The sequence below is a fragment of the Mrakia frigida genome, assembly GCF_051309035.1.
Source record: "Mrakia frigida strain ATCC 22029 unplaced genomic scaffold BDY24scaffold_19, whole genome shotgun sequence".
Lineage (NCBI taxonomy): Eukaryota > Fungi > Basidiomycota > Tremellomycetes > Cystofilobasidiales > Mrakiaceae > Mrakia > Mrakia frigida.
The window spans coordinates 154537-180921 of record NW_027481262.1 but is presented as its reverse complement, the minus strand read 5'-3'; the positions used below and the strand labels follow the sequence as shown (position 1 = coordinate 180921).

General features: G+C 54.8%; 7 protein-coding genes across 7 annotated transcripts; 2 read left to right on the top strand and 5 right to left on the bottom strand.

The window, feature by feature from the left end:
- Positions 1-1258: 1258 nt before the first annotated feature.
- BDY24DRAFT_391950 (uncharacterized protein) lies at positions 1259-3999 on the bottom strand. The gene is made up of 12 exons (XM_076640861.1): positions 3688-3999; positions 3493-3582; positions 3360-3384; positions 3185-3239; positions 3031-3088; positions 2897-2930; positions 2666-2808; positions 2463-2547; positions 2266-2375; positions 2083-2163; positions 1878-1999; positions 1259-1776 (listed from the first exon to the last, which is right to left on the bottom strand). Exons 1-12 carry the CDS (start codon positions 3745-3747, stop codon positions 1674-1676), a joined length of 966 nt encoding a protein of 321 aa, XP_076495754.1. The 5' UTR covers positions 3748-3999; the 3' UTR covers positions 1259-1673.
- Positions 3999-5971, bottom strand: PDX1 (Pdx1p). Its single transcript, XM_076640860.1, has 7 exons — positions 5768-5971; positions 5619-5657; positions 5524-5542; positions 5357-5444; positions 5201-5263; positions 4644-5111; positions 3999-4520 (listed from the first exon to the last, which is right to left on the bottom strand). The coding sequence occupies exons 1-7, from the start codon at positions 5814-5816 to the stop codon at positions 4245-4247; spliced, it is 1002 nt and encodes a 333-aa protein (XP_076495753.1). The 5' UTR covers positions 5817-5971; the 3' UTR covers positions 3999-4244.
- A 247-nt stretch (positions 5972-6218) lies between these two features.
- On the bottom strand, positions 6219-10080 carry TUP1 (chromatin-silencing transcriptional regulator TUP1). Its single transcript, XM_076640859.1, has 12 exons — positions 9915-10080; positions 9482-9653; positions 9140-9221; positions 8742-9025; positions 8171-8579; positions 7936-8037; positions 7736-7847; positions 7413-7633; positions 7111-7261; positions 6827-7007; positions 6588-6698; positions 6219-6463 (listed from the first exon to the last, which is right to left on the bottom strand). The coding sequence occupies exons 1-12, from the start codon at positions 9927-9929 to the stop codon at positions 6372-6374; spliced, it is 1932 nt and encodes a 643-aa protein (XP_076495752.1). The 5' UTR covers positions 9930-10080; the 3' UTR covers positions 6219-6371.
- A 3341-nt stretch (positions 10081-13421) lies between these two features.
- Positions 13422-13680, bottom strand: BDY24DRAFT_326453 (uncharacterized protein; the record flags this gene model as incomplete). Its single annotated transcript, XM_076637070.1, has 2 exons — positions 13422-13486; positions 13581-13680. Coding segments are annotated over 2 exons (165 nt in total), but the record flags the coding sequence as incomplete, so codon positions are not given.
- A 2183-nt stretch (positions 13681-15863) lies between these two features.
- Positions 15864-16745, top strand: BDY24DRAFT_331467 (uncharacterized protein; the record flags this gene model as incomplete). The annotated part of the gene is made up of 5 exons (XM_076637129.1): positions 15864-16009; positions 16100-16310; positions 16389-16470; positions 16543-16586; positions 16656-16745. Coding segments are annotated over 5 exons (573 nt in total), but the record flags the coding sequence as incomplete, so codon positions are not given.
- A 585-nt stretch (positions 16746-17330) lies between these two features.
- BDY24DRAFT_84694 (acyl-CoA dehydrogenase/oxidase) lies at positions 17331-19989 on the top strand. The gene is made up of 12 exons (XM_076645187.1): positions 17331-17600; positions 17706-17770; positions 17858-18007; positions 18089-18315; positions 18426-18439; positions 18513-18641; positions 18739-18789; positions 18866-19014; positions 19090-19290; positions 19409-19463; positions 19718-19734; positions 19815-19989. The coding sequence occupies exons 1-12, from the start codon at positions 17426-17428 to the stop codon at positions 19884-19886; spliced, it is 1305 nt and encodes a 434-aa protein (XP_076495749.1). The 5' UTR covers positions 17331-17425; the 3' UTR covers positions 19887-19989.
- A 1061-nt stretch (positions 19990-21050) lies between these two features.
- Positions 21051-26236, bottom strand: BDY24DRAFT_391922 (hybrid sensor histidine kinase/response regulator). Its single transcript, XM_076640858.1, has 20 exons — positions 26145-26236; positions 25761-25998; positions 25459-25644; positions 25208-25364; positions 25024-25122; positions 24845-24939; positions 24604-24752; positions 24410-24505; positions 23756-24338; positions 23537-23637; positions 23349-23455; positions 23105-23270; positions 22758-23025; positions 22594-22673; positions 21882-22523; positions 21721-21797; positions 21630-21651; positions 21417-21556; positions 21297-21346; positions 21051-21219 (listed from the first exon to the last, which is right to left on the bottom strand). Exons 1-20 carry the CDS (start codon positions 26202-26204, stop codon positions 21203-21205), a joined length of 3333 nt encoding a protein of 1110 aa, XP_076495748.1. The 5' UTR covers positions 26205-26236; the 3' UTR covers positions 21051-21202.
- Between the last annotated feature and the right edge of the window lie 149 nt (positions 26237-26385).

Here is a 26385-nt window from a genome sequence, read left to right as displayed (position 1 = left end):
GTACATCAGTGTATGAGCGGACACTCACGAGAAGAAGCGATGAAGGAAGAGGAAGGGGTTCCAGTCCATTGAAAATTCTGGCAGAGTCTCTCCGCCTACACAACCTTCCAGATCGACGGAGTGACCCTCGTTTTCCTAGGAACTTCGGTTGCGAACGACGATGGAAGGAACGAGGAAGGAAGTCAAAGGCCGGAACCTCGTATGCCCTCGCCTACTTCCGCTGGGTAAAAGAGCAATAACCGTGTCAGTCAACCGTGACGGGAAGAGAGGAAGGGTCGGCGGGACTCACCTCGATTGGAACTCGAGACTCCTCAGCTTTCAGGCCGATGCTTTTGGCGTGCGAGAAGTAAACAGTTAGCGAGAATCAGTATCCCAGATCCTGAAGTTCGAAGCAAAAGTGGACGAACACCAAAGCTCACAAGAAGAAAGTCGAGCTCGAGGAGGTCGATGGTTCGTTCCCGTGTCGCTCCTCCTCTGCTCCGTCTCGGCTGGAAATCTCCAGCTGTCAGTGTGGAACCTACAATGATTTCGTAAGAATTCTCTGCAAGTAAGTCAAAAGGGATCCTCGCAGTCCCTGGATCAGCTCGCTCGACGACTCCTTCCTCAAAGGTCTATCTACTTCAGCCCACCTCCCTCCCCTTCCTCTTCCTCTTCCCTCCTCTCCAATCCTCGTCGAAAACGAAAAAGGCCTTCTCCATACTTCTGAGCTGCCCTGTTGTTCATTTCGGCAACCGTTTCTGTCGTCTCAGCTTTCTCACGTTGAGAACCCGGTTCTCGTCGAGCTCGTCTCTCCTTCCTCCCTCAGCCCTCTCGCCGTCACTCCTTCCTTCCGGAGACCACCACAACCAATCGATGAGCTTGAATCATGATCCTCTCGACTGATTTGGTACCCAGCAAGTCGAGCATGGGCATGAAAGTGTCCGTTGGTGAGCTTGGATCGAGGGAGGCCAGAAAGAGGGGAGGGAGCGAGAGGAGGGAAGGAGGTCGAGGAGAACGAGCTCGCGGCGGACACTCTTCCTTCGACGGGTTCCCTTGATAGAAGAGGAGCGGAGGTAGAGCGAAGAGGAGGAGAGAAAGATGGAGGCTGAAAGGTTGGTGGTTTAGGAGGGATTGAGAGTCTGTGGTTACTTCGTCGTCGTTGAAGGAGAGAATGGAGGGAAGGACACCCAAGCTCGATTTGAGCGGACTCGCCTTGCTCTCTCTTTGGGTATCTTGCCTCGACTCTCTTCGGGTTTCACTCTTTCGAAGTGTCGAAGAGTCAAGCAAAGGTCGTTACATAGTCGTCAATATCAAGAAAGGAAATCGTACTCGTCAAGCCTCAACTCTCCCCTCCCTCCCTTCTCGCCTCCTCACTCCTCCTTCACACAAACCACAACCCTGACTCCCGACGGATGATGAGCCTTCTCAAAACGAAATCGAAATCGATACACAAATCAGCTCTCGGTCCCCAAAGCAGACGAGAAAACGGCCTCCAGACTCACCCTGATCCTCTCCATCGCTCCCCTCACAGCGTCGAGTCCCTTCTCTCCCTCGAGTTGGATAGGAAGGGTCTTGTACGTTCCCTCTTGAAGCCATCGTTCAAAGTCCTTGAGGAAGGCTTTGACGTTTTGGTGCTCGTGGTGGGAGGGCTGGGGTCGAAACGAACGAGGAGTGAAAGAAGAGGAAAAGGGGAGTCAGCCGACGACGCGTCGAGAGACGAGCGGAGAGAGCCGAGACGGTACCTCGAAGTTCATCCCTTGCCAGGTAGCTTCGGTTCCCCAGAGAGTGGTAGGAAGTCTGAAGAAAACGAAGGGAGATGGGTGTGTGTGTGTCGGTGAGTGAAAAAGGGGAAGAAGAAGACGCGTCGAGGGTTCTCAGTGAAACCGCTCATGACTGACCTCGCCTTGATCCCAACCTCGCTTCGTTGAAGTTCCATCTCGTTCTGGTATCGAGGAACGAGAGTGACGACTTCTCCTCCGCTGGCACCGATGGATCTGTAGGCGGTGGGAAGGGAGTTTCCCTTCGGAGCGGAAAGAAAGAAAGCGAGAGGAGGGAAGGTCAGTTCAGTGAGAACGAGTGGAGATGAAAAAGGACGGAACTCACTTGGTTGACGGTATCGATAGCGAAAGCAAGAGCGTTCTGAGTGTTTTCTCTGATCTGCTTGTCGACGTTCTCTTCCTTGAACTGAAGGAAAAGACGAAGAAGAAGGAAAGAGAGTCAGGTGAATTCGGTCGACGCGTTTTCTTCTCGACGACTCAACGAGAAAGAAAGAACGGTCAAACTCACGTTGAAGCACTGATCGGCACCGTACTCCTTGCACAGATCGAAGTGTTTCTGACTGGTAGTGGTGACGACTCGGTATCCCATTCGATGAGCGAGCTGGATGGCACTCAAGCCTGAGAACGAAAGCGAAGAAGAAGGGAGGGAGGTCGAGTCAGATCTCGACGAGATAGATAGAACAATCGAGACTTGGGCCAACTCACCGATCGAAGTACTCCCTCCAGCGATCAAGATGGACTCGTGCTTCCTCTCCTCGACGGGCCATTTCGTGAACGACTCGGAAAGAGCCTGGCAAAGGAGAGCAAAAAGCGGGAGAAAAGGAAGATATCAGTGAGCTGGAACCGAAAGATGAAAATTCGACGATACGAAGGAAGGAAGGCTTGGCGCCAACGGGGAGGAGACGAACCTGGTAAGCAAGGAGAGTGCAGAACGGAAGAGCAGCAGCCTTCTCGAACGATTGGTTCTCAGGGATTCGAACGAGAAGATCCGAGTGAACGATGGCGTAGGTGGCGAAGGAACCGTTGTTCATGTGTTCTTTCCTGATTCGTTCTGCAGGGGAAGGAGGGAAAGGAGGGGAAGGAAGAGAGAGATGGTGAGCTCGACGCGTCGGGGATCGAAGAAGGAGACGACGACGAACCGTCTTTGATGGTGTTTACGAGTCCTCCGTAGACCTAAAAATACGAGCGGGAAGGAAAGATGTCAGAGTCTACTCTCTTGCTTCCTTGCTTTCTTTGCTTCGTTGGGCGGTGAGAGGGAAAGCGTCGAACTCACAATCCCGAAGACTCGATCTCCCTCCTTGTGCTTCCCGGACTTGTCCTTGATGACCACTCTGCCAATATGAAGGGATGAAAAGTTCGAGGAACGTATCAGCGTTCGAAGGAGAAGAGAAGGCGTCGAACCGAGCGACGCGACGCGTCAAACTCACCCAGCGAGATCGAACCCAGGAGTGGTTCCCTTTTGCTGAACTCGAAGGCAGGTGACTGAAGCAGGCAAAAGAGAAGAATGTGAGAAAACAGAGAATCTCAACACCTCGTACTCGAACGAAGAAAGGGAAGCCGGCGACAGGTAAAAGGAGGGAGTGAACAGGAACAGCGACTGACCATCAGCAGGTCCGAGTGCGATGTGCTGAGAAGGGGGAAACGCTGGATGTCAATTCTGCGTCCTTTCAACCTCTCAAGGCCAAAACGAAGGCCCAGAAGAATGAGGAAGAGGGTTGGAAGAGCTCGCACTCACTCGAACCTCAACAATCGCCTCCCACCCCTTGAGCTCTCGCACCGCGACTTCGTGCATCTTGAGAACGTCGTTTAGGTTGGAGCTGTCGTCCTGCGAGCGATGAAAGAAGGCATCAGTTTCGATCTCTCTCTCTCTCTTTCTCGAGGGAGAGACGAAGGACGACGACGACGAAAGAGTGCGAAACAGGAAGCTCACAATCTCTTTCCCTTCAACGGTCGTAACCAGAGCCTGCATCTTCGTTGGAGAGTGGGTCATTCTGGAAAGGGCGTGCTGGACTAGGCTTTGAATGATCGGAGGAGGAGGAGGTGGTGGTGGTTAGGGTGTGGAAGAAGGAGGAGGAATCTCCTTTCGTCTTCTTCCTTTCTTTTCCCTGAGAGGCGAGAGGGTCAGATGCGAATTCGAAAGATCAGCTGCCTCGGTCGAGGCTGCAGAAATGAGCTTCTAAAAAGCAGGGAGTGCGAAGATGATCCGAGAGGCCAAGAAGTTTCCGGCCCTCGTTGCTCTCTCCCTCTCCTCCTCCCTCCCTCCTGCCGCCCTAGTAGTCCTCCTCTGCATAAAGCACGCGCTAGAAACTGAATAGCATTCCACACGCGTCGCTGTCTCTTCTTCCCGCTCGGCTGTAACGAAAAAACCCATTCTAGACCCGACCCGCGTCGTCTCCCTCTCCCTCTCTCCTTTCCCCAACCAATCCACCCAAAGAAACCCAAGATATCACTCTTCCTCGAGCCCCACCTTTCTCCCTCCTCCACTCTCTACCAAATCCCCTCGAACTCCCCGCTCTCGACGACCTTCTTCACGCTCTTCTTCGCGACGGGAGCCGCCTCGACAGCCTTCTTGGGAGCAGCCTTCTTGTTGACGGCGTAATCGGCGAGGAGGGAGTCGAAGTCGAGTACCGAGGAAGTAGCTGAGGGAGAAGGAGCGGTGGAGAACCCAGCGACGACGGCTCGTCGAACGGAGACGGGGTCTTGGGGAGGAGGAGGAGCTGCTTCGGCAGCAGCTGCTGGCGAACCTCCAGCGGAGGGAGGGAGCTGAGGGCGAGGGAAGAAGGGAGAGGGAGAGAGAGGGATGATAGAGTGGCGATGAGCTCAAGAAAGAGATGAAAGAGACAAGAGCGACGCGAAGGGAAAGAAGGAAGGAAAGAGCGAGCTCACCTTGAACCTCGCCGACACTCCCTTCTTCCCCTCGACGACCAAGCCCGCAGCCTCCTTGCTCCCCCAGACGCTGTCAATCTTCCCCATCGCCTTGAGGACGTCCCCTTTGGTCAACGCTCCTCGAACTCCGGATCCTTTGAGGGTCGAGACCTGGTCGGAGGTGAGGGTCGAGGTGAGGAGGAGACGGTTGACGGCAGGGGAGAGGGGTCGAGGGTGGGCGAAGGAGGTGGTGGAGTGGGAGCCCGAAGACGAGGCAGGAGCGGGGGTGGGTGCTGGAGTGGGAGCTGCAGGAGCTGGAGTGGGTGCGGGGGGAGGAGAAGCAGAGGAGGAAGAGGAGGAAGAGGGAGGAGCGGTGTCGGGAGGAGCCGAGTCGTAGTCGGAAGCTGAGATGGTAGAGAGGTCGTCTCCTTCCTCGGCGAGGATGGCGATCAGAGTTCCGACTTGGAGGTTCTTGGTTCCGTCGGGGGCCTTTTGACGAAGGGAGGGACGGAGACGAGGTTCAGCTCGAGCGGGAGGAAGGAAGGAGGACGAGAATCGAGACCGAGGGCTGGACTGACGATAATCTTGCCCATAACACCCTCCTCAGTCGTCTCCACATCCATGGTAGCCTTGTCGGTCTCCTATTGAAACCAGCGAACCAAAAACAAGGACTTAAGCGACGGTTGGGGAGAGAGAGAGGAAGGAAGGGAGCTGAGCTGAACGGAGAGACTTACAATCTCAAACAGAACGTCTCCAGGAGCGAACGATTCTCCCTCCTTGACCTTCCAGCTGGCGATCCCTCCCTCAGTCATCGTAGGAGACCTGGTGAGACCAAAAAGGAAGAGATGTGAGCTTGAGGACAGTCGCGCCGGCGAAAAGGAGCAACGAGTTGGGGACGAACATGGCTGGGAAACGGAACGCTACAGCACCACCAAGAAGCAACAAAAGTCGATCAGCTGCAGCTCTAGTAGATAACAAGCTTGAAGCTCTACGTACCGGTAACAGCCCTGCTGCTGGAAGAGGTGGAGAAGGCAGCTACAACGAACCAAAGCAGAACAGGTCAGCTTCGCTTCTTTTCCCCTTCCCCTCCTCCTTCCTCCTTCTCCTTGCTCTCCCCTTCAGACAAGATAAAAGACGAGACCTACCCCTGGAGGACTGTCCAACGACGGATCGAAGAAGAGAGCGACACCGCATGTTTTGTAAAAGGGAGGAAGAAGGAGGAGGAGAGAGGGAGCTGAGATGGTCGTCGTTTGGGGATCGATCCGATTCGCGGAGCGGATGAGGAGGAGCAGAGACGAAAGGCTTGGTTACCAAATTTGCGAGCAGGCTGAGTTGTGCTTTTGAGCTTCTGCAACAGTTTTAGATCATGCACCTCAATGAAGCGCGTTTTTTGTCTTTCAGGGGGAGGTAGAGCGAGACGAAGGCGAACGAGGACTTGACGACGACGGCCGCGTCGTCTCGTCTCGCCTCATCCTTCCTTCTTCCTTCCAAGAGCCCCAGACCCTTACAGCCTATGCCCAGCTCGACAGCAGAGTTGCCAGCCGGAGAGGTCGACGCGTCGTTTTCGAACACGAGTACGGCCAGGCCAGCAGAAACGCAAAAACAGCGGCATGAGTAGCAAGTAATCGAGAGGGAACCCCAGAGAGAGAGACGTAGATAGAAGACGAAATGAAAAGAAAAAGAAGAAGTAGGCTAGAGAAAACAGAGAGAGGGAGAAAGACATAACAACCATACGGGAAGCGAGAACGTCTAGACATTCGAGTAGTTCCAGATCCGAGCGTTCAGATCTCCCGATCCCGAAGCGAGGAGACCTGTCGTTTTGGAGAGGTCGATGGAGATGACTGGAGAGTCGACGAAACAAAGGACCGAACGAGAGGGAAGGAAAGAAGGTCAGCTCTTGAGTCGGAGGTCGACCGAAGGAGGGAGGAAGAGAGAGAGAGAAAGGGAGCGACGTGAAAGACGAACCCGAGTTCTTGTGCCCCTGCAGCATGAGCTGAACCTGCCCCGTCTTGGCGTCGTAGAACTGAACGGTCCTGTCCTTGGATCCCGAGACGATCCATCGACCGTCGTTGGAGACTGAGGCGGGGACGAAGGGGAAGGAAAAAAAAAACACGAAAAGTCAGTCGTCAAGGTCGAGGGAACACGCTCTTCTCGTTCATTCTCTCTCTCGGAGAATGATAGATAGAGGAAAGATGTCGACTCACTTCCAACACTCAGCACGTAATCCTTATGTCCAGCCAGCACCCTCTCGCACGCTCCGAAGGGGGATCCAGGCTCTCCGTTGGGGAGAGGATCGGCTCGTCTCGCACCAGGAGCGACGGGAGGCCGAGGTCCCGAGAGGTCCCAGACTCTGATGGAGCGATCAAGAGAACCGGAGCAGAGAGTCTGGAGGAGGTGGAGGTGAAGGGAAAGATACGGTCAGCTCGAGGGGAAGAGGAAACGAACGAGGGGAGGAAACGAGAAGAAAATCGTAGGGATGGAGACGAACCTTTCCGTCGGGCGAGAAAGAAACACTGTAGACCGAGTCGGAGTGACCAGCGAATCGTCCGAGTTGGATTCCAGTCTTGGTGTCCCACAGTCGAACGATGGCGTCGAGACTTCCAGCGGCGAAGAGTCGTCCGTCGGGCGAGAAGGCAACACTGAGGAAGCCAAATCGAAGAAGCGAAGATCAGAATAGAATCTGTAACGGGGAGTCGACCTCTTGAGGAAGAGAGGACCTCGGGAAGGGAGTCGAAGACTGCTTGGAGGTTGAACGGAGGGGAGGAAGAGGAGAAAGAACGAAAAACATACCTCGTCAACCCAGCATCCACAGGCCCAGCATCTCCCTCCACGAGGTCCTCCACCTTCAAGTCAAACACACAAGCTCCCGTCTCGATGTCCCAGATCCTAGCACTCTTGTCTCCCGATCCCGAAACGACGTGTCGTCCATCCGCCGAGAAATCAAGCGAGTAGATCTCCTGGGCGTGTCCCTGGAGGAGATGACGGATCCTTCGTTTCGAGATGTCCCAGATCTGTAAAATGAGTAAAGAAGTGTTTGAAAGATCAGCTTTGTTCTCGATGAAAAAAGACCGAACGAGGAAGGAAGGAAAGAAAAGAAGGGAGACGCGACGAACCCTGATCTGACGATCCTCAGCACCGGTGGCGAGGAACTTTCCGTCGGGACTGAAGCAGATGGTTCGGATGTAGAGATCGGTCGAGATAGGGGAGGTGTCGTCTTGAAGGACGCTGATGAGGATGGAGAAGATGAGTCACGCGCAAAGAGGGGGTGAGCTTCGAGTTTTGAGGTCGAACGAAAAGGGACAATTGAACTCACCAGCTCTTCGCACCAGTCTTCGTATCGAAGATCTGAACGGTCCTGTTGCAACCTGTCGCCAGCCACTTTCCATCCTGAGAAAACTTGACGCAGCAGACGACACTTTTGAGTGAAAGACGCAGAGGAGAAGAGTGAGCACGGAAGTCAGCGTTTCGTCTCGCTTTGATTCCTCGAAGGGCTCAAATCCTGAAAGATTTTGAGGGAAAGTAACAAAGAAAGGACTTGAAAGACTCACCTCTCGTGCACCAGCGTATGAACCAACCCAACGTCGATAGCCCTCTTGGCCGTCGGACTCCAAATCGCAAGCCAGTCGCTCCCCTCCTTCTTCAACTCCTTCACGCTCGAATCAGGGTCGATGTCCGAGACGATCACCGGCGCCTGACCAGGCTGAACAATCTGCGTCGACGGTGGCTGCTGATGAGGGTTGTGTCTCGGTGGAGGAGGAGGGTTGGCCGAGAACTGAGGAGCGAGGGTCGACGAAGAAGGAGAACCTCCGCCGGCGGCGATGTGAGGAGCGGTGGTGGATGAGATGGGAGCGACGGTGGTGGAGGAAGATGGGGTGGGGAGAATGGAGGAGACGGCTGGGATGTTGGAAGGTGTGGAGGAGTGTTGTCGGTTGACGGGAGGAAGAGCGGAAGCTGGGTCTGGACGAGAGAGGATCGAGGTGGAACGGTTCGAGGGAGACGAGGCGGGGAAGGAAAGAAAGACCGGGTGTCAGTTAAGACATCTCTCATAATCAAACCGTTCTCCGAGGTAATTCGATGGACTGAGGAAGGATGGGAAGCAAAGAGGAAGAGGATGCTCACAATCGGACCCTTTCGCTTTCGAACCAGGAGGAGCTCCCAAAAATCCAACCTGACCCTGACCCTGCTGCTGCTGCTGTTGCTGTTGATTCTGCTGAGATGGTCCTCCGGCAGCTCCAGGAGTTCCTCCTCGGCCTCCAGCGATTCCAGGAAGAGGCGACGTTCGTCCTCCAGGGTTGGGAAGGACGGGAGCTGATGGAGCGTAGGAGGAAGCGGGCTTTTGAGCTGATTGAGCTGGACCTCGAGAGTCGAGTTCGCGTCGGAGGTGAAGGATCTCGGCTTCGTACCTGAATAAATGAAGAGCCATGAGCAGTTTGAAGAGAGATGGTCAGCGACCGACGAGAGGGATGGACGCGAAATGAAAGGGAAGGGAGAGGAAGGAGGAGGGAGGGAAGACTGACTCTTGACGGATCTTTGAGTGTTGAGACTCGAGGTCGTAGAGAGCCTGACGCATGACTGCTGTTTCCTGGATCTGCTGCTGAACTGCAAGAGTCGAGAAAGAAGAGGGAGCAAGGAAGGAGTCAGAAACAAAAGTAGATCGACAAGCTCGAAGTCGATGAGGTCTCCTCCTCCTTCGTCCCTTGCCTCCCATCCATCCAACCCTCCCCTGCCTCTCCTTCGTGACGGGTGGAATCAGATCCTAGCCCTAGAAGTATACTTGAAGAAGCAAGTCCGAATCTCGACCCTTCCTTCGCTCGTGTTGGTGGTTCCCGTTTTGGACGTGCTCGGTTGTTTGAACTCACTCTTCGACTCCATCTCGTCCCTCTGCTCCTTCCAAAGCCCAGCGTCTATAGAGATCCCTTCGCATTCCCTCTTGACTCCCTCGAGGAGTTCAGCGAGTTTCCCGATCTGAGGAAGTTGGAGCGGGCGGGAGGTTGACGAGGAAGATGGAAGAGCCCCGGCGTTGCGATGTTGCTGCAAAGAAGGAAAGGAAGAGGAGCGATCCAGGAATCGAGTGACGGCCGAAAGAGCGGAGGGATGGATGGGAGGAAGAAGAGGAAGAGCGTAAGATGGGAAAAAAGTCAGTTGGAAAACGTTGTGAAGATCGCGGAGAAGCTGACTCGCTGGCCCTCCCTCCCCTTCTCTCCCTTCCGTCCCACCTGTTCCTTCCTCGCCTCCTTCCCGTCCCGTTCCCTCAACCTCCCCACTTGCCTATGCATGTCAAGACCGACTCACGTTGTATGTGGACATGCTCCTGAACGCCTCGCACCGAATTCAAACGAGAAACGAACGAGGGGAAGAGGTGGGGAGGAAGAGAGAAGGAGGAGAGAAAAGGGAAGGGGAAGGGAGGTGATGGTTCGAAGCTGCTCTGCTTCGCCGTCCTCTTCCTCTCTTGTTTCTCTCGATTGGAAATGAAAATGAGGCGGGGCGATCAACAAGAATTGACCAAACAAAGAAGGAGCGCAAGCCTGCTCAAACAGGCCCTTGCCGGTTTGCTTCCACGTTTTTGCTATAGCATTTTCGTCTTGTTGACCTTTTCTTTTGCGTTTGCTATACACATGAGCCGGGAAATTCTCTATCCCTCTCCTGAACGGTTTCCGAAAAAGCACGAAGGAAAACTTTCCTTCGTTTCGTTTCGCTCTGATCTCAGCCGACGCGTCGCCGTTCATCCCCTTCCTCCCTCTCCTCTTTCCCCTCGACCAACTCCAAACCCATCTGCGAAACGATAAACGGAGTTCATAGACTAGAGGCGTGATATGATAAAGGAAACTCGAAGACTGCTACTATACGTGTGTGAGAACGAAGGAAGAAAGACGTGAGAAAAAAGGGGAACGAAGGAGATGCAAGATGAATCGAGAAACCGAAAACTACAACCGAAACCACGAAAACAAAAGGAGAGAGCTAACAAAACACCATATGAGCCTATACAAGAAAACCCTCGAGCGCGACTCTATCAATCGAAAAGAACGTTGTCGTCCATTTCGTCCTCGACCTCTTCCGCCTGCAACCCAACTCCTCCTCCCGCTCCAACCGACGTGATCCATCGCCCTCCTGATCCTCCACCGCCTCCTGCCGATACTTCTGGGTACCCGCTGCTCGTTGTCGCTGCTGCACTCCAGGGTCCATGTCCTTGTTGATTCGAACTCGACGATGAAGCGAAGTGGTTCGGCTGCTGATCTCCTCCTCCGAGCCCGACGCTGAATGGTATCCTCGTCCTTCCCAGTCCAATTCCTAGCCCTGGAGGCAAGCTCATCCCCGGCTCGTGACTTGCTGCGAGTTCCTCCGGGCTCAGAGGAGCCATCAGCGTCGCTGTTGACGTCGAGTAATGGAGGTAGGGTTGCTGCTGACCGAATCCTCCGATCTGGGTTTGTGGAGAAGTTTGGTGAGGGTGTTGTTGTTGGGAATTCGGGAAGGAGGAGACGGGGTTGGAGTTTGCGGTCGAGGAAGAGGAGGAGAGGAGAGGAGGGTTCCAGCGTTGTTGTTGTTGGGAGGACGCGTTGGAGAAGGCTGACGGGAAGCCGTTGGAGAGATGTGGGTTGTGATTCGTCGGTGTCGTTGGTCGCTGAAGGAGGGAAGAGGAGAGAAGAGAAGAGGAGGCTTTGGTGGTGGGAGGGAAGAAGTTGGACGGGGTCTGGTGGTGGCCGAACGGTTCCGTCGAGGGAGGAGCAGGAGGGTACCTTCGCTCTCCGAAGTTGGGAAGGAACGCGACGCTGGCGTGTGAGGGCCCAATCTTGAAGCTTCCGTCTCCTTCGGTCGGGTAGGCTGCTGCTCCTCCTCCGTTGGAAGAGACGTTGGTCTCGAAGGGAACCGGTGGTCGTCGAAGGGTGTTTCGTCCTCGTCCAACTGTTCTTCCCGTTCCTCCTCCTCCTCCGAGAACCTCCTCGTCGTCGTCCCACGGTGTTCTCATCGCCGGAGTCATTCCGAGGTTGGGCCGCATCGCCGTGGAGGAGTAAGGAACCGAGTTGTGGCCTCGATCCAGAGGGCTGAAGTCCATCATCCGGGCTCGAGGATCGTCGACGACTGGAGGAGGCGGTGAAGGTGGTTGGAGATGAGGAGCGGCGAAGAGGGAGTGGTTTCCTGATCCGAACTGATTCGACGAGTACTGAGGTTGCTGCTGTTGAGATGGGAGGGCTGCGATCATCGACGAGCCGCCGGTGTTGGATCCTCGTCTCGTCATCCTTCTCTCCATCTCCTGATCCGTCAACAGCTCTGACAGACTGCTCGGCAAGAACTCCTCCCCGTCGTCACTCCCTCCGTGACCATCCTCCTCTACCACTCTCCTGCTGACCCTTCCGGAGTGCTCGTCTCCCGACTCGTCTCCAACCGCGTCGCGTCCTCCTCGCCCTCCCCACTTCTCGAACCTGCGATCCAAATCCACCATCGAAGCTGGCTGACCTCCCGGTAGCCCTGCTGTGAAGGATCCCGTTCGATCGAGGACGTGGTTGTCGTACGACGACGAGAGGAAAAGTCCTCTCGATCCGAGCGGTCCAGCGAAGAACGGCGACGTCGAGAACGCCCCTCCTCCTCCGTTTCCGATGACCCCAGGCCCAGCGTTGTACGACGACGACGAAGATAGAGGAGGAGCGAGTCTCCTCGTCGGCGAAAGGGGCGTCGGGGCGGGATGGAAGTGCTGAGGTGAAGGGTGGAAAGATTGGGGAGAGTGGGAGGAGGAGGAAGCTGGAGAAGAGATGGGTCCGTGGGAGATTCGGCGGGTGTGAGGTGGACCGATGGGAGTTGGAAGAGCAGAGTAGAGGTTTGGAGAGGGTAGGGACGAGAGTTGTTGGTTCGTTGGGGAGAAGGAGGAAGATGAAGGCGATGTGGCTGAGTTCTCTCGATTCGTCGTTCCGAAGACGATGTCCTTCCTCTGTACGGGAGGGAACGCCGTTCCGTTGGGAGGACGAACGGCTGACCCAAAGGCGAATGAGACTGCTGGAGGGGGAGGGTGTGAGGGTGGAGGTGCGGGGAAGGTGTTGTTGGAGGACGAAGGGAGGGGAGGCGGTTGCGTCGCAACTGGGACGGGATTTGGCGTCTGCGATGCTGGTACTGCTGATGCTGGAGGAAGAGGAGGCACAGAAAGAGGTGCTGCTGAGGGTGGTGGTGGCGCTGAGGTAGTATTGATCGATGGGACGACTTCCTTTGCGGCGGAGGAGGAAGGGACCGATGCGGCTGAAGGACGAGGTGGGAGGCTCGAGGGACCGGTCGTGCTCGCAAGCTTGGAAGCTGAGGATCCAGGGAAGAGAGAGGCGAAGCTGAATCCTTTGGTGGTTGTAGGTACTGCCTTACTAGTTGAGGAGGGAAGAGGTGCAGCTGCGACTGTCGTTGGGTCCGAGCTCGACTTGGTTGAGGTTCCTCCGTTCGACTCCTTCTCCTGCGACGACGACGAGGCTCCCGTCGTTGGGTTAGGAGGAAGACCGTTGGGTTTCGTTGGAGATTTCGGCTTCGTCGGGATGGGATTCAGGGACGAGGGAGTTCCGTTCGAGTTGGACCGAGGAAGAGGCGGGAGGGTCGCAGGGGAGGAAGCGAAGAGAGAGCTCGCGACCTTCTCGGTCAGAGCCTGAGCTTGAGCTTCGGCAGCCTTCTTGTTCTTGCGATCCATCGACATCGGTTGACCGGGAAGGATGTGAGCAAGAGCACCTGTTGGACAGATAGGGTCGGTTGAGAGATGCAGATCAGCAAGAACGTCGGAAAGAACGTTGAAGGGAGGGAGGAGATTAGACGAGAGGAGGAAGGACGAGAAGACGTACATTTCCGACCGAATTTGCAAGACCCCTTCTGGAAGTACTGGCATGGCTGCTTCTGCTGACCAGCTAGGATATGGGAAAGTGCAGACAGATCAGCCGTCGGTCTTCGTTCCAGGATGGGAGGGAAGAGGAGACCAGAGGGAGGGAGGAGATGACTCACCTTCCGGCTGAACGTGAGCGAATATACACGACGATCCAGCAGTGCAACCTCCAGATCTGTAGAACTTGCAAGGTACATGGGATACGTCTGCGTTGGAAGAAGCACGAGAGAGGGAATCAGCTCTAGAAGACGTGCTTCGGGGGAAGATCGGTTGGGAGGAGGATGGAGTGGGTGAGATTGCGAGCTTTGGGACGAGCTCGTCTTCTCTTTCCACGAGTGGAGCAACAAGTAAGAGGAAGTTGGCGGAGAGAAAACTGATCTTATTCCTTCTACTCGTATAACCCTCAAAGGAGAGCTTTGGCGAGGGAGAAGGATGGAAGCGAGCTCGTTCGTCCTTCTCGTTGACCTCCATCTTTCCCTCCCTTCACGCCATCCATCCCAAAGCCCTTCCAAGCCGAACGAAGAAGAGAAAGAAGCTCACCCTTCTTTGAATCTCCTGCTACTGGCTGAGGCTGTACTGGAGGTGGAAAGCCGGCTGGACGAACGGGCGGGACTTGACCGACCGTTCGACGAGACGAGGAGGTCGATGGGTTGTTTGGTAGCGAACGAGGAGGAGCGTTCATCCTAGAGGAACGAGGGAGATGGATATCGAAACTTGCAGTGAAGTCGAGTGGCGGTGGTGGTGTGGTGGCGAGGAGGAGAAGAAAGAGCGAAGGGTGGAAAAGGAGAAGTAGGGGAGGATGGCCGTTTGGGGAGAGGGAGGGAAGGAGAGGAACGAGGGGCCAGGGGAAGGAGCCTGTTTTGCTGCGGTACTTCCTTATCGCCGGATAATATAAATTCTTCAAAGAGTCTACCTCGGTGTCCCAGATGTCTTCCAGTGCTTTTTGTTCTTGTTATCGCTCTAGTTTTGACGGGGACAAGCTCGCTCTTGACCTCTCGTTCGTTCGCGTCCTCCCCTTCCTCCGTTCCTGACTTTCTCCTCCTCGATCTTACAACGATCACCAGCCCATGTTTCGTCTTTTCGATCTGACTGACCTTCTACACCTGGAAGGCCTCGAGCAATTGACGTGACTCCGTCCATCTCAAACGTCGAGACAGCTAGAGGGAAACGAAAGGAGCCGAGCTCAACTCCCTCAGCCTCCTTCCTCCCTCCCTCCCTCGTTCACCTTGCTCTTCCTTCGACTCGAAGCAGGTTTTGAGCTCCCAAACGGGAAGTTCTACCTCTTCAGGGGGTGGATAGGACCTACGACTGATAATTTGGGATCAGGAAGCTCGCGTTGCTGATATCTTGAGCTCGACAGCGAGGAGGAAGGCAAGAACCTTGGTCGACTCGCCCTTGTCTTGCTCCTTGTCGATCTACTCGTCGCTCAGCTCTGTCAGCGACCTCCTTCTCACCTCGCTCGCCCCTCTCCAGGTGCTTCGGTCTCATGGTGGTGGTTTAAAAATCTGCCAGAAGTTTTCCGTAGCGTAGGAGCTCACGATCCCAGCCTCGGTGCTGCCTCTAAACCTTCCCTCCTCCCTCCTCTCCTTTGACCCTTCCGAGGAGCAGGCAGAGCATCACCGCCTCCCTTCAGCAGTCCTGGTCAGTGTCGAACAAGCTGCTTCATCGGAGGGAGCTGTGATTCTTCTACTGGAACTCGTGCTGACGTGCCTTCTCTTGCTTCCTTCACAGCACCGCTCGTCTTCGACGCGTCGCTCCAAAGTCTGTTCTTCCCTTCCCTCTCAATACTGCCTTCTACCACCGCTCAATCTTGACAGCAATGCCATGAAACAGCATCTATCCTCCTTCCCTCAAAAGCTCAAAGTCCCTCTGCCATAACTCCCTCCCAAACCACCACCAGCCAGACCTCCTCAACCACTCGATCCGCGACGAATGCTTTGGACGACTGCTCTCTTCCCCCTCCTCCTTCTCGCTTTCTCCTCCTCGAGTTCGGTGGCTAGTCCACTCAAGCGAGAGGTTGAGCCTAGCTCTTCTCTCAGCCCAAGCTTCTCTTGCGGGAACGGTCGTGGAGAGCCGAGAGCAGCTCTGAACGTCCCCTCGACTCCTTTCGCCACGAGCCGTGAGCTCGAAGGCTGACCTTTACTCTTCCAATCATTTTCTATTCTCACCTCTTCCAGAGACGCAGCTCTTCGGGATGGCAAGCTCGAGAAGAGAGAAGAGGAGGAATACTCGAGCTGGATGGCCCCTCTCTTCCACGTCTCCATGTACTTCGAGACCAAGACTGTCCCTTTGCATTTCCATATCGTCCATGCCAACAACAGTGGTTAACATCCAGTCTCTGTTGAATGACCATCGAAGGAAAAGCTGACCAGCTTTCTTTCCAACTTCAACAAGGCGCGGAGGGAGGATACCTCGACGTTCGCAGCATCGACGCTCAAGTCGAAGTCTTGAATCGAGAATTCGCCTCGACTGGGATTCAGTTCGTTCGCCAAACGTACCAATACTGGAGGAACAAGGAGTGGTTCGAGGGAGTCGATTTGGATCCCAGGTAGAGCCTTTTCCTTTCGTTTCGTCTCTTCTCTTTTTCTCTCAAAGCTCAGCTGACCCCATTATTCCCTCTGCTTCTTGCTCTCCATAGCACTCTATACGCAAACGAGCTCGACGTCGCCATGAAGGAGGCCCTCCACCACGACAACGGCCCTGGAGAGCTCAACATCTATTCGGTCGGATCGCCCGTCAAGAACGCCAGCCGCGCGACGGGGTGGGCGAGGTATCCAACCGACTACACCAGTGATCCGGCTGGAGACGGAATCGTCGTTCGGCATTGGACTTTCCCAGAGACTGGTATCGTGAGTCCGCTCTCGTCGGTTCGAGCTTCTTGTCACCCGAACTGACCTTCGCGTCGAACTTTGGGTTTTCTTTCACAGCCTTCTGAGTTTGGTGACGGAACGATCATGGTTCACGAGATGGGACATTCCTTGGGACTGCCTCATACTTTCAACAAGATCGGTGAGTGCTGCCGCGATCAGAGCAACGAAACAGAACTGACAGCCTCGACGCGTCTTTTTTTTCGATTTGCAGAGGGATGCGATCCTGCTGACGGAGACGGAGTTGCAGACACACCTGTGAGTTCCTATTATTCTTCTATCTAGAACTCTCCCACTGATCATGCTTCCTCTTCTACGCTACTTCAGGTCGAAGCCAGTGCAGCTGCACTTGACCCGACCTCTCGAGCTGGTCGCAACTCATGCCCTTCTCAGCCCGGATTGGATCCCATCTACAACGTGCGTTCCACCACTCTCCTTCGAGATCTAATTCGAAAACATAACGATCAACTAAACCTCTTTTCCTTCGCTCCTTCGATTCCAGCACATGGTGAGCCGCTTCGAGAACGGTTCCTCCTCGAAACGATGGTTCACTGACGCTTTCCCGTTTCTCTTCGGATTCTTCTTTCATTCAAAGGACTACTCCATTGATCGTTCCAAGGCTTTCTTCACCTTCGGTCAAAGTGAGTCTCCCCGTTGCCGTCGCTCGTCCTGCCGTGACCTCATCGTTTCATCTGGAAAAGCCGTTCGAAGAAGAGAGAGAGAGATGATGCGAGCTTCAGCCCTCCTCCGCGGCGACGCCCATCTCGTCCTTCGCTCCCTTTACTTCAACATTTTTCGTCCTTCTCGCACTTCTTGCGCACTGATCATCTTCAAGATCTGACTCTCTCGGCCTCTTCTACCTCAAGAAAAAATGCAAGACCTTCACGTGAGAATCCCAGAAGGTCATCGATCTCTTCTCGGCTCTTACGCTCCTTACCCGACCTTCGATCTCACCGGTGTTCGATCTTCCTCCCAACTTTCACTCTCCCACCTCTCCCTTCTTTCCCTCCATCGTCCCTCCCTTCCTCACTCTAAATCGCCATGAAGTCAGCTCTCTCCCTTCGACTCCCCAAAGCCACCTCGACGCTCTCTCGACGATGCTTCGCTTCCACCTCGACCCTTCAATCGAGCTCAGGTCGTCAGTTCCTCCTCCCCTCCTCCTGCCCTCCTTCGACTGCTGCCCCTCCCCTGAGATCGAGATCGAAACTGAATCTCTTCCTTTCTTCTCTACAGCCAGCTTCGGTCTGAGTGAAGACCAGCAGGGTATCCAAGGTGAGTGAACAGTAGCCTCAGCACGAAGGAGGCAAATCCGGGGAGGATGGGCCGACTCCTTGAGCTCACCACCTCTCCGTTTCGACCTTCCTTTCTTTGATACAGAACTCGCTCGAAAGTTCGCTAGGGAACAGATCGCTCCTGCTGCTGCTGAGCTTGATCGAACGATGGTGAGGAGTCGATTCTTTCCATTCCATCTTCTCCAGCTGAAAGCTGACCCCTCTTCCTCCCTCCTCCCTCCCCCTCCTCCCTCGAAGAAATACCCCTGGGCTTTGATGCGACAAGCTCACGATCTCGGTCTCCTCAACACTCACATCCCAGAGGAGTACGGAGGACCTGGTTTGGGTCTGATGGAGTGCTCGTTGATCTCGGAGGAGGTAGCTTGGGGATGCACTGGAGTTCAAACGGTGAGGTCGAGTTTCAGCCCCAGCGACGCTCTTCTTGCCTTCTTCCCCATTCCCTAACATCCTCTTTGCCTCAATGCTTAGGCCATGGAAGCCAACGGACTCGCCATCGCACCTCTCCTCGTCTCTGCATCTCACGAAACCAAGCTCAAATATCTCGAACCCATGACTCGTCCGTTGGAGGGAGACGCCAAACCCATCATCGCTGCCTACTGTGTTACCGAACCTGGAGCTGGTTCGGACGTCGCTGGACTCAAGACGAAGGCTGTCAAGGTTGATGGTGGGTGGAGGTTGAGCGGGAGCAAGATGTGGTGAGTCTCGTCGTTTCTTCGTGCCTTTCCTTCTTCCCTCTTCGCCCTTTCGTTCTTGCAAGACCGAGGAACTGATCAGACTGCTTCGATTTTATCCTCTCACCCTATAGGATCACCAATGGAGGTTCGTAACGCTCGTTGTTTGGCTTCTCGACGACGAAAGCTGATCCTCACGTCTCTCCTCTTTCTTTCCTCAGGAGTTGCCTCGTGGTTCTTCGTCCTCGCCAAAACCGATTCAGACGTCGCCGCGACCAAGGGGATGACAGGATTCGTCGTCGACGCTGACTCGGTCGGAATCGAGGTTGGGAAGAAGGAGATCAACATGGGTGAGTCGTTTCGGACGCGTTTCTCGCCGCCGTCCTTCTCTGGCTCCTTCTCGCTTCTCAACCTTCGAGCTGATCCTTGTTTCTTGCTCTCTTTTAGGTCAACGATGTTCCGACACTCGAATGATCAGCTTCACCGACGTCTTCGTTCGTGAGTCTCGAAGGAAACTGAAAACGCCTGTTCGACGCGTCCGAGTCTGACGACCCTTCCCTCTCTTCACTCGCAGCCGACGAGAACGTCCTCGGAGTCCCAGGAGGAGGATTCAAGACCGCAATGGGAGCCTTCGACATCACTCGACCTCTCGTCGCCTCCGCGGCCGTTGGGTTGGCGCAGAGGTCTTTGGAGGAAGCGGTGATGTACGCTCAGGGCAGGAGCGTGAGTCAAGGTTCCCCTCTTCTACCTTCCTTCTTCTCGTGCTTACGTCTTTCCTCGCCGAACTTTCTTCTCCAGACCATGGGCAAGCCTATCATTCAACATCAAGCTGTCGGGACGATTTTGGCTGAGATGGCCATCGCTGTCGAAGCTTCTCGAGCTCTCGTCTGGAAGTCGGCCTGGATCAAGGATTCCGGAGGAAGGAACACCTACTACTCGTCGATGGCTAAGGCTCTGGCATCGAAGGCGGCTGTTGATAACGCCAACTCGGCGGTGCAGGTGAGTCGGGCCTCGGGAGAGGAGCCAGAAGACCTCTCGTCGCCTGGTCTCTTTTCGAGCGAGGCGAGGAAAGATTGCGAAGCGATTCTGACCGTTCAAATCTCCTCCTCGTTTACAGATCTTCGGAGGAGCCGGATTTAACACCGAGTATCCCGTCGAGAAACTTTACGTTCGTCCTTTTCTCCCATCCTCACGCTTCCTCCCGCACTCCTTTTCCCTCCCTTCCTTCGCCGACTTATAAACTGACGCCTCTTTCTTCTTTGGAATTTTCGACACTATAGCGGTAAGTCTGCCCTCAACGATCCCAAACCAAACACAGTTTTCGCTTCCTCACTAGAACTCAACACGCCGACGCGTCCTGGACCTTGGCTGACCACTTCCTTTTTCCTCCTTCTGCTTCTTCGTCGGTGCTTTCAACCTTCCAGAGACGCCAAGATCTTCCAGGTTCGGTCCATCACTCGAATCCTCTCCCTCCTTCTCCGAAACGAAGTACTGACCTTCCTTCCAACTCCTCCGTCACCCAGCTTTACGAAGGAACGACTCAGATCCAGAACATGATCATCTCGAGGCAGCTTCCTTCGCTTTACCCTGCCTAGACTATACGATACCTACCGACTTTTCACGATCGCATGTCGCTTTATCGATCGACGGTTGGGCGGCGAGCAGATCGTTCTTCCCCTCTTGCTCCTTCGCTGTACTCGTTCGCTCAGAGCTTTGGTGTAGGTTGTACATATAGGGCAAGTAAGTATAGATGCTGATGCTAAGATTACAAGCAGGGGAGATGGTCGGTGCTGGGCTAAGGCTACAGTGGGAACGTGAAGGACGTGAGACAAGGAAGAGGGGACGGAGAGGCATCGACAGCGAGTGGCGTTGGATCAGGGGAGCTGGGTAGCAGCCATGGTTTGGGAAAGGTGCTCCATCTGCACGAGAAAGCGTCGAAGAGGTTAGCTTCAGCTCGAGAAGGTGGTACTCTTGAAAAAGGAAGCGAGCCGACGAGACTCACGATTTGTTTCTCTTCATAGACGTTTTGCTGAGCTCGAGCGATCAGCCAGAGGTTGGTGTGGTAGAGAGTCATCGTTTGAGTATAGTCTGAGAAGAACGAAGGGGAAGAGAGGCGTGAGCTTCGACGTTCCATCGTTCTCGAACTCTGAACGAAGTCGGCGAGTCAGAACTCACTGTCGAAAGCTTCGAGCTCCAGTGCCTCGGGAGTCTTGAGAGCAGGGCCAGCGAGGTTGCTGGGAGGAGCGGCTTGGTTGACGAACATGGTTGAAGGAGGGGGAGGGAGGGAGGGAGGAGGAAGAGGAGACGCGTGAAAGAAAGTTGGGAGGAGCGAGTGAAGAGTTTGGTTGGAGGGAAAGAAATCGGTGTGGTGGTTAGAGTGAGAAGAAGGCCAGGCCAAGGGTAGAAGCTTTCAGTTCTTTCCCCAGGGCCAGGCGGGGTTGGTCGTATCTTTCTCGGATGCTTCCCGTCGTGTCTGACGAGGTGTGTTTCCCCAAGGCTTGAACGCGACGAGTCGAAGCGTGTTCTCCCGTTCAGAACTTTTCTGGATTTCCTCGCTGATCTGGATACAAAAGCGCTCTCTGTGTACGTCCCTTGTGCATATAAACTCGGAAGAAGAAGACTCACTAAGCAGCTATAGCAGAGGGAAGGGAGAGAAAAGAGAGGATGGCCAGGCCTTACCGATTGGAACTCTCTTTTCCTCCGCCCAATTTGTCGATTGCAACCTCAATCTCAACCTCTCGCCGTCATCAAGGAAAGTGTGCATGAAGGAAGAAAGACATGGAGAGGAGCGTAGCCAGGCAATTTATTATGCGAAGAAAGTCTATGTAAAGATACAACAACGAGGAGAAGAGCGAGAGGACATGAAAGTTCGTTGGGTTCGTGAAAGAAGAGGAGGAGAGAGCGAAAAGTCCTAGCAAGATTCAACATCTGTGAGGGGAGAAAAATGATAGAGGTCAGCGAGGAAACAAAGGCGCCGGGCTGAGTAGTAGAAAAAAGTGACGAACAAGCGAGCAAGAGCGACCAAAGACCCTTGAGGGAGACGGGTTTGACGAGGCTGAGAGGAGACGCGCGTCAGTCCGAGGACTGGATGAGAGAGAAGGGGAGGAGATGGGTGTGAGACTCACTAGTCGTCCATTCCAACTTCAAAGGCCAGCTTTTTGTCCTCCGACGAAGACAATCCGGTGAGGGCGAGGATCATCGAGCGACTCTTCGTTTCCTGCGATCGCATTAGTCGACAGGCATCGAATCCGTCCATCACAGGCATCTGAGGAGGGAAGGAGAATGCAAAGGTCAGAAGCTGGGAGCGATCGAAGAAAGAGGTTGAGGAAAGGGCTCACCTGAAGATCGAGAAGGACGAAGCTGAAAGGAAAGAACAGAAAGACGCGTCAGTTTCGGAGAGTGCTGCAACGAAACGAAGCTCGAACTGACTCGAAAGGCTCCTTGATATGCTCCTTGAACAGATCAGAACCGAGCTGTCCGTTCTCGGCCTCGAAGAGATTACAACCCTGAGAAGGGAAAGGGTAGAAGAAGGACGAAGAAAGTCAGCAAACGGCGAGGAAGGACGAAGGTCGAATCGAAAGCGAGCTCACCTTCTTCTTGAGAAACTGCCAGAGTACCCGTCGGTTCATCGAGTTGTCGTCCACGATCAGAACCTTGAACGGCTTCTCCTCAGGGCTCTGGGTCCGTAAAAAGGTTGAGGTACGTTTGGGGGTGGTGGGGAGACGAAGGGGGGGTGCTGGAGGAAGAAGGTCCGGAAACGTTGTCGAGACGGACGACGACGAGGAGATGGCGACCGACAGAGGAGATGATTCGATCGGGGAGGATGGAGAAGGGAGAGGGTCATGGAGGTGAAGGAGAGCTCGTAGAGCGATCTCGAGCTTGATCGGTCCAAGCGGTTTCCGCATGTAGACGCGTCCGGGCGGACTCGACGAAGAATGCTGACCGGAGGTGAGGACGATGACTCGAGGTGGGAGGGTTAAACAATGTGCTTCCGATTCGTCGACGATGGCGATATGGTCGCTGGTGGGATCCAAAGAGGCCGCTGATGAAGGGGAGGGGGACGAGACGTCGAAGCTCCACAGACGAAGACGATCCTCCTTCCTCAGCTTCGAGGCTGCGAGAGCTGGGTCGCATCCTGGGACTCCGACGAAGTCGACGACGTGGCCTTTTCCGAACGCGGTTGGGTGCAGATCCGACGGCGGGAGCGATTCCAAGTTCAAGGTGACCGTGACCTGACGACGAGATTTGAAGCAAGATCAGGAAACGAACGCGGAAAGGATTGAGAGCCGAGATCAAACTTACCTTGGTTCCAACGTCCTTCTCCGAGTTGATGACGATCTGACCATGCATCGAATGGACAACGCTCCGAGCCATGGCGAGACCTGCGAAGTATACGAGAGGAAGAAGAGGTCGAGATCAAAAGACCGAAAGCGACGAGTTGGGAGCAGAAGAGCGAAATGACTTACCGAGGCCTGCTCCAGGTTGTAAAACGTCTTCCTGCGAGAAGGGAAGGAACAGCTGCTTCTGAAACGCCTTCGAGATTCCCTTTCCCGAGTCGGCGACGCAGATCTCGACCTTGACGAGGGACGAAGAGGACGGCGGGGAGGGCCGGGAGGCAGCGGCCTCTCGAAGGCTGATGACGATCGATCCCTCGGTGGTGTACTTGAGGGAATTGGAGTAGAGGTTGGTGAGAACTCTGCGAAGACCAGCTCGATCCGCTCGAACCATCCATCCCTGCGGGAAAAAAAAGGGGGAGAAGGTCAACACGACGTTGACTTTGGGACCTTGGTTGAATCGAGCTGTGAGAGCTTACCGAAGATCGAGGGTCGATGTCTATGATCGTCTCCAATTTGGGTTCCAGATTGAGCGACGGTGACGGAGTGAGAGTCTTGCTATCGACCGAGGATCGTGAGAAGGAAGGACGAGAGCCGAGCGAGACTTCGTCGATGACTTCCTCGATGAACTGTCCGAGGTCCAATCTAAAGCAAGAAAAAAAACAGCCGAGAGGATGAGGTCAGCCGTCGTTGGGACGAGCAGGAAGAAAGAAAAGAACTGACTCGATCATGTCGGACGACGCGGACGCGTCCTCCGCCCCAGGGTTTGCCGCTTGGGCGGCAGCGTTTTTGGAGAATTCGAGGACGTGATTGACGGTCTCCGAAAGACTCTACATGGGCGAAGGAGAGAGAGGAGAACGATCAGTGATCGGGGTCGTTCAAGGAGAAGAGAGAGAGGGGAGGAGACGAACCTGGCACGACGAGTGGATCGACCTCAGGCACCTCTGCTGCTCCGACGACAGCGAAGTCTCGGCTAACAGCTCGCAGTGACCTTGGATGACGTGCAAGGGGGCTGTGAGGGAGGAGGACCAAGGTAAGCAAGTTCAGAATCACGTCACGTCGAAAGCGACGAAGCGAGAACAACAGATCTGCCTCGTCCCATTCCTCGAGCAACTCGAGAAGGCACGCACTCCTAAGCTCGTGGCTAATGTTTCCTACAAAGACCTGCTTCGCTTTGTCACTCTGCAGCAGTTGCCGTCGAAGGAAGGACGAAGTAACGATTTGAGCGACCGCGTCGAGGTAGGTCTTGTGGCCAGGGGTGAACTCGAACCGCTCGTCTCTCGAGATGACGGCTATGAGAGCGATAGGTGACTTGTCGATGGAGAGAATTGGAAGCAAGTGGATTGAGACGACTCCTGAGGGGAGAGGAGTCTTGAACCATCCGGGAATCGACGACGCGTCGAAGGTTTGTCCTCCTTTGGCGAGAAACCGACAGACTGCGACCGAGTCCGGGGTCGAGAAGGTAGATAAGATGGGTGCTGAACCGTCGTCGAGGTGATGCTCCGAAGATCCAAGAAGGGCGAGAACGGCTTCCTGGACTGGAGGGTGGGAAGGATCGTCCGAAGCGGCGAAAAGGGTGCTTCCGTCCAGAATGAGTCGATAGGGCTCTGGTTCCGTTGAATCGGGAGAGTATTCGAAGTTGGAAAGGTCGTAGATGGCGCATCCGTCGACCGAGAGAGCGTCCTGAACGTGAAGAGCGGCTCTCGTCGAGACCTGAAGAAAACGACCGACGCGCAGGGAGTCAGCCTCGAATTCGAGCTCGTCAAGTTTGGGAACGGACTAACCTTGGGGAAATCCACATCAGTCATAAGGAGGGTCTCTCTGCTCAGACGATCGACCGACTCGGCGGTGAGTGTTCGTTGTAGGACCTCCTGTCGGGCCTGGAGGAGGAAGTAGGAGAGTCAAACCCTCCGAGCTTCGACGGGACGACGATGGTCGGAAGTAGCGGTAGTAGCAACAGTCAAAAGATCAGACTCACAGTATAAAGCTCAATCTCCCTCATCACCAGTAAACCCAGATCCTCCAGATCTTCGCTCTCCTCCGCTGAAAAGGACGTCCGAGGTTGGTCGTCAATGACACACAAGCTTCCCAAGCTGAATCCATCCTCTGACTTGAGGGCCGTTCCAGCTAATCGAGTTGAAGGGTGGAGGAAAGGGCCAAGAGTCAGTCGTCGTCGTTGTCGAACGAGGGAGGGAGGGAGAGAGGGAGACGACGCGTACCGTAGAACCTAAAGAACTTCCCTCCGACAACGTAAGGGTGATTCTTGAACCTCCAGTCTTGGTGAGTGTCGAGAATGACGAAGGGCTTGGTCGTTCTATTGGACGAGGAAGAGGAGAAGAAGGGAAGGAAGGGGAAAGAGGTCAACGAGGTTTCGCTTCAACTCTCCAAGGATACGTACTGCTGAAGGATCGTGTGAGCACACAGCGAGGGTCCTCGAGGTCCAGGTTCATCGGATTCGAATCCGTGGGCTGCGAGCACGGGGAAAGTATCCTTCTCGCTGTGAGGAAAGGCGAAGGCAGAGAGAGAGAGACGTTCGTTCAGCTCGTCCGCCTCGAGAAAGAAGAGGAGAGAAACAGACTGACCACATCATCACGAGCACCGTTTTGACCCCAAAAGTCTTCTGAGCCAGCCTCACGACTTTATCCAGTACTCGATGAGAGTCGGACTGAAGGATCTTCGAGCGATACAGTGCACGGCGACGTTCCTCCTCGTCCGAGGGTGGAGGAGCTGGGAGCCAACCTGAGCAAGAAGACGAACGCGTACGGAAGGAGGTGTAATGGGCATCATCAGCTCCTCATCTCTCAACCTGCGAGAGAAAACGGGGCGTACTGACCTTCCTTGAAGTAGGTCTGAGCTTCCTTCTCGAGCGGTTGAGAGGATAACGGCGAGCTGGAGGTCGCTGTCATCGAGCTTCCCGAGGGAAGAAGTTTCTCTCCGAGACTGGGAGGCGAGAAAATGGAGGTGGAGGAGTTGGATCCTCGACGAGGAGGCGAAGCTATGCGAGGTGGAATGACGGTAGCTGAGGTGAGGAGGAGAAGGAAGGGAGGGAGGGAAAGGTCAGCTCGACGTTTTGGAACGCCCTCCTCCGAGCTCTCTCTCTCTTCCGCCGCCAGCTATAGTTGAAAGGAAACTCACGATCCCATTGCCCTTTCGAGTAGAGATCCAGCCAGTCGTTGGGAGAGAGAGAGGAGGTTGCTGGGAGGGAGGGCGAGGGCTGGGGAAAGAAGTCCATCAATCCTGGAGGGAGCTCGCACGAAAGGCAGGAGAGGAGAGGGGGTTCGTTCGTTTTGAATCGAGAGAGAGCGGTTCGACTGCTGGATGTCGCTGAAGATGGTCGATCAAGGGAAGCTGCTTCCGAAGGATCTGTTGCTGGCTGAGAAAAAGTAGGAGAGAAAGCAGGGAGGAAGGAGGAGAGTCAGAGAGGAGGTCGAGGGGAGAAGGGAAGAAAGAGAGGAGCTTGAGGGGATAGGCTAGCCGGGCGCGAATTTGTTTGATCTCCCGGTCTCTTAGTCTACTCACAGGATCTGAAGGCTGATTGCTGAGACTTATACTATGAAGAGAAGAAGCCAGGGACACCATTCAAAGGGCAGGGAGAGAGTGGTGGTTTGGGAAAGCTCGACGAACTCGTCAGGCAGAAAAGGGCCCTTCTCTCCTCGGGGCTTTTATTCTCGACTCGATCTTTCCATTCTTCTTCATCAAGCATGCAGATCTCTTTCGTTCGTCGAGCTCAAGGAACGCGATTCCAGAGACGAGCTTGTTC

What these genes read in the sequence shown, in the direction of transcription:
- BDY24DRAFT_391950 (XM_076640861.1), bottom strand. Translation starts at nt 3,747, where the DNA reads ATGACCCACTCTCCAACGAAGATGCAGGCTCTGGTTACGACCGTTGAA. An exon ending in AGGCGATTGTTGAGGTTCGA is followed by an intron (nt 3,385 to 3,492) that starts GTGAGTGCGAGC and finishes CCCCCTTCTCAG; the next exon opens with CACATCGCACTCGGACCTGC. An exon ending in GAGGTTGGGATCAAGGCGAG is followed by an intron (nt 1,777 to 1,877) that starts GTCAGTCATGAG and finishes CGTTTTCTTCAG; the next exon opens with ACTTCCTACCACTCTCTGGG.
- PDX1 (XM_076640860.1), bottom strand. Translation starts at nt 5,816, where the DNA reads ATGCGGTGTCGCTCTCTTCTTCGATCCGTCGTTGGACAGTCCTCCAGG. An exon ending in CGTTGGACAGTCCTCCAGGG is followed by an intron (nt 5,658 to 5,767) that starts GTAGGTCTCGTC and finishes GGTTCGTTGTAG; the next exon opens with CTGCCTTCTCCACCTCTTCC. An exon ending in GAGACGTTCTGTTTGAGATT is followed by an intron (nt 5,264 to 5,356) that starts GTAAGTCTCTCC and finishes TGGTTTCAATAG; the next exon opens with GAGACCGACAAGGCTACCAT.
- TUP1 (XM_076640859.1), bottom strand. An exon ending in CACTCAAAGATCCGTCAAGA is followed by an intron (nt 9,026 to 9,139) that starts GTCAGTCTTCCC and finishes TCATTTATTCAG; the next exon opens with GTACGAAGCCGAGATCCTTC. An exon ending in GTGGATGCTGGGTTGACGAG is followed by an intron (nt 7,262 to 7,412) that starts GTATGTTTTTCG and finishes TGGCTTCCTCAG; the next exon opens with TGTTGCCTTCTCGCCCGACG.
- BDY24DRAFT_84694 (XM_076645187.1), top strand. Translation starts at nt 17,426, where the DNA reads ATGCTTCGCTTCCACCTCGACCCTTCAATCGAGCTCAGGTCGTCAGTT. An exon ending in CTGAGCTTGATCGAACGATG is followed by an intron (nt 17,771 to 17,857) that starts GTGAGGAGTCGA and finishes CCTCCCTCGAAG; the next exon opens with AAATACCCCTGGGCTTTGAT. An exon ending in GAAGAAGGAGATCAACATGG is followed by an intron (nt 18,642 to 18,738) that starts GTGAGTCGTTTC and finishes GCTCTCTTTTAG; the next exon opens with GTCAACGATGTTCCGACACT.
- BDY24DRAFT_391922 (XM_076640858.1), bottom strand. Translation starts at nt 26,204, where the DNA reads ATGGTGTCCCTGGCTTCTTCTCTTCATAGTATAAGTCTCAGCAATCAG. An exon ending in ACATCGACCCTCGATCTTCG is followed by an intron (nt 23,026 to 23,104) that starts GTAAGCTCTCAC and finishes TTTTTCCCGCAG; the next exon opens with GGATGGATGGTTCGAGCGGA. An exon ending in GGCAGTTTCTCAAGAAGAAG is followed by an intron (nt 21,798 to 21,881) that starts GTGAGCTCGCTT and finishes TTCCCTTCTCAG; the next exon opens with GGTTGTAATCTCTTCGAGGC.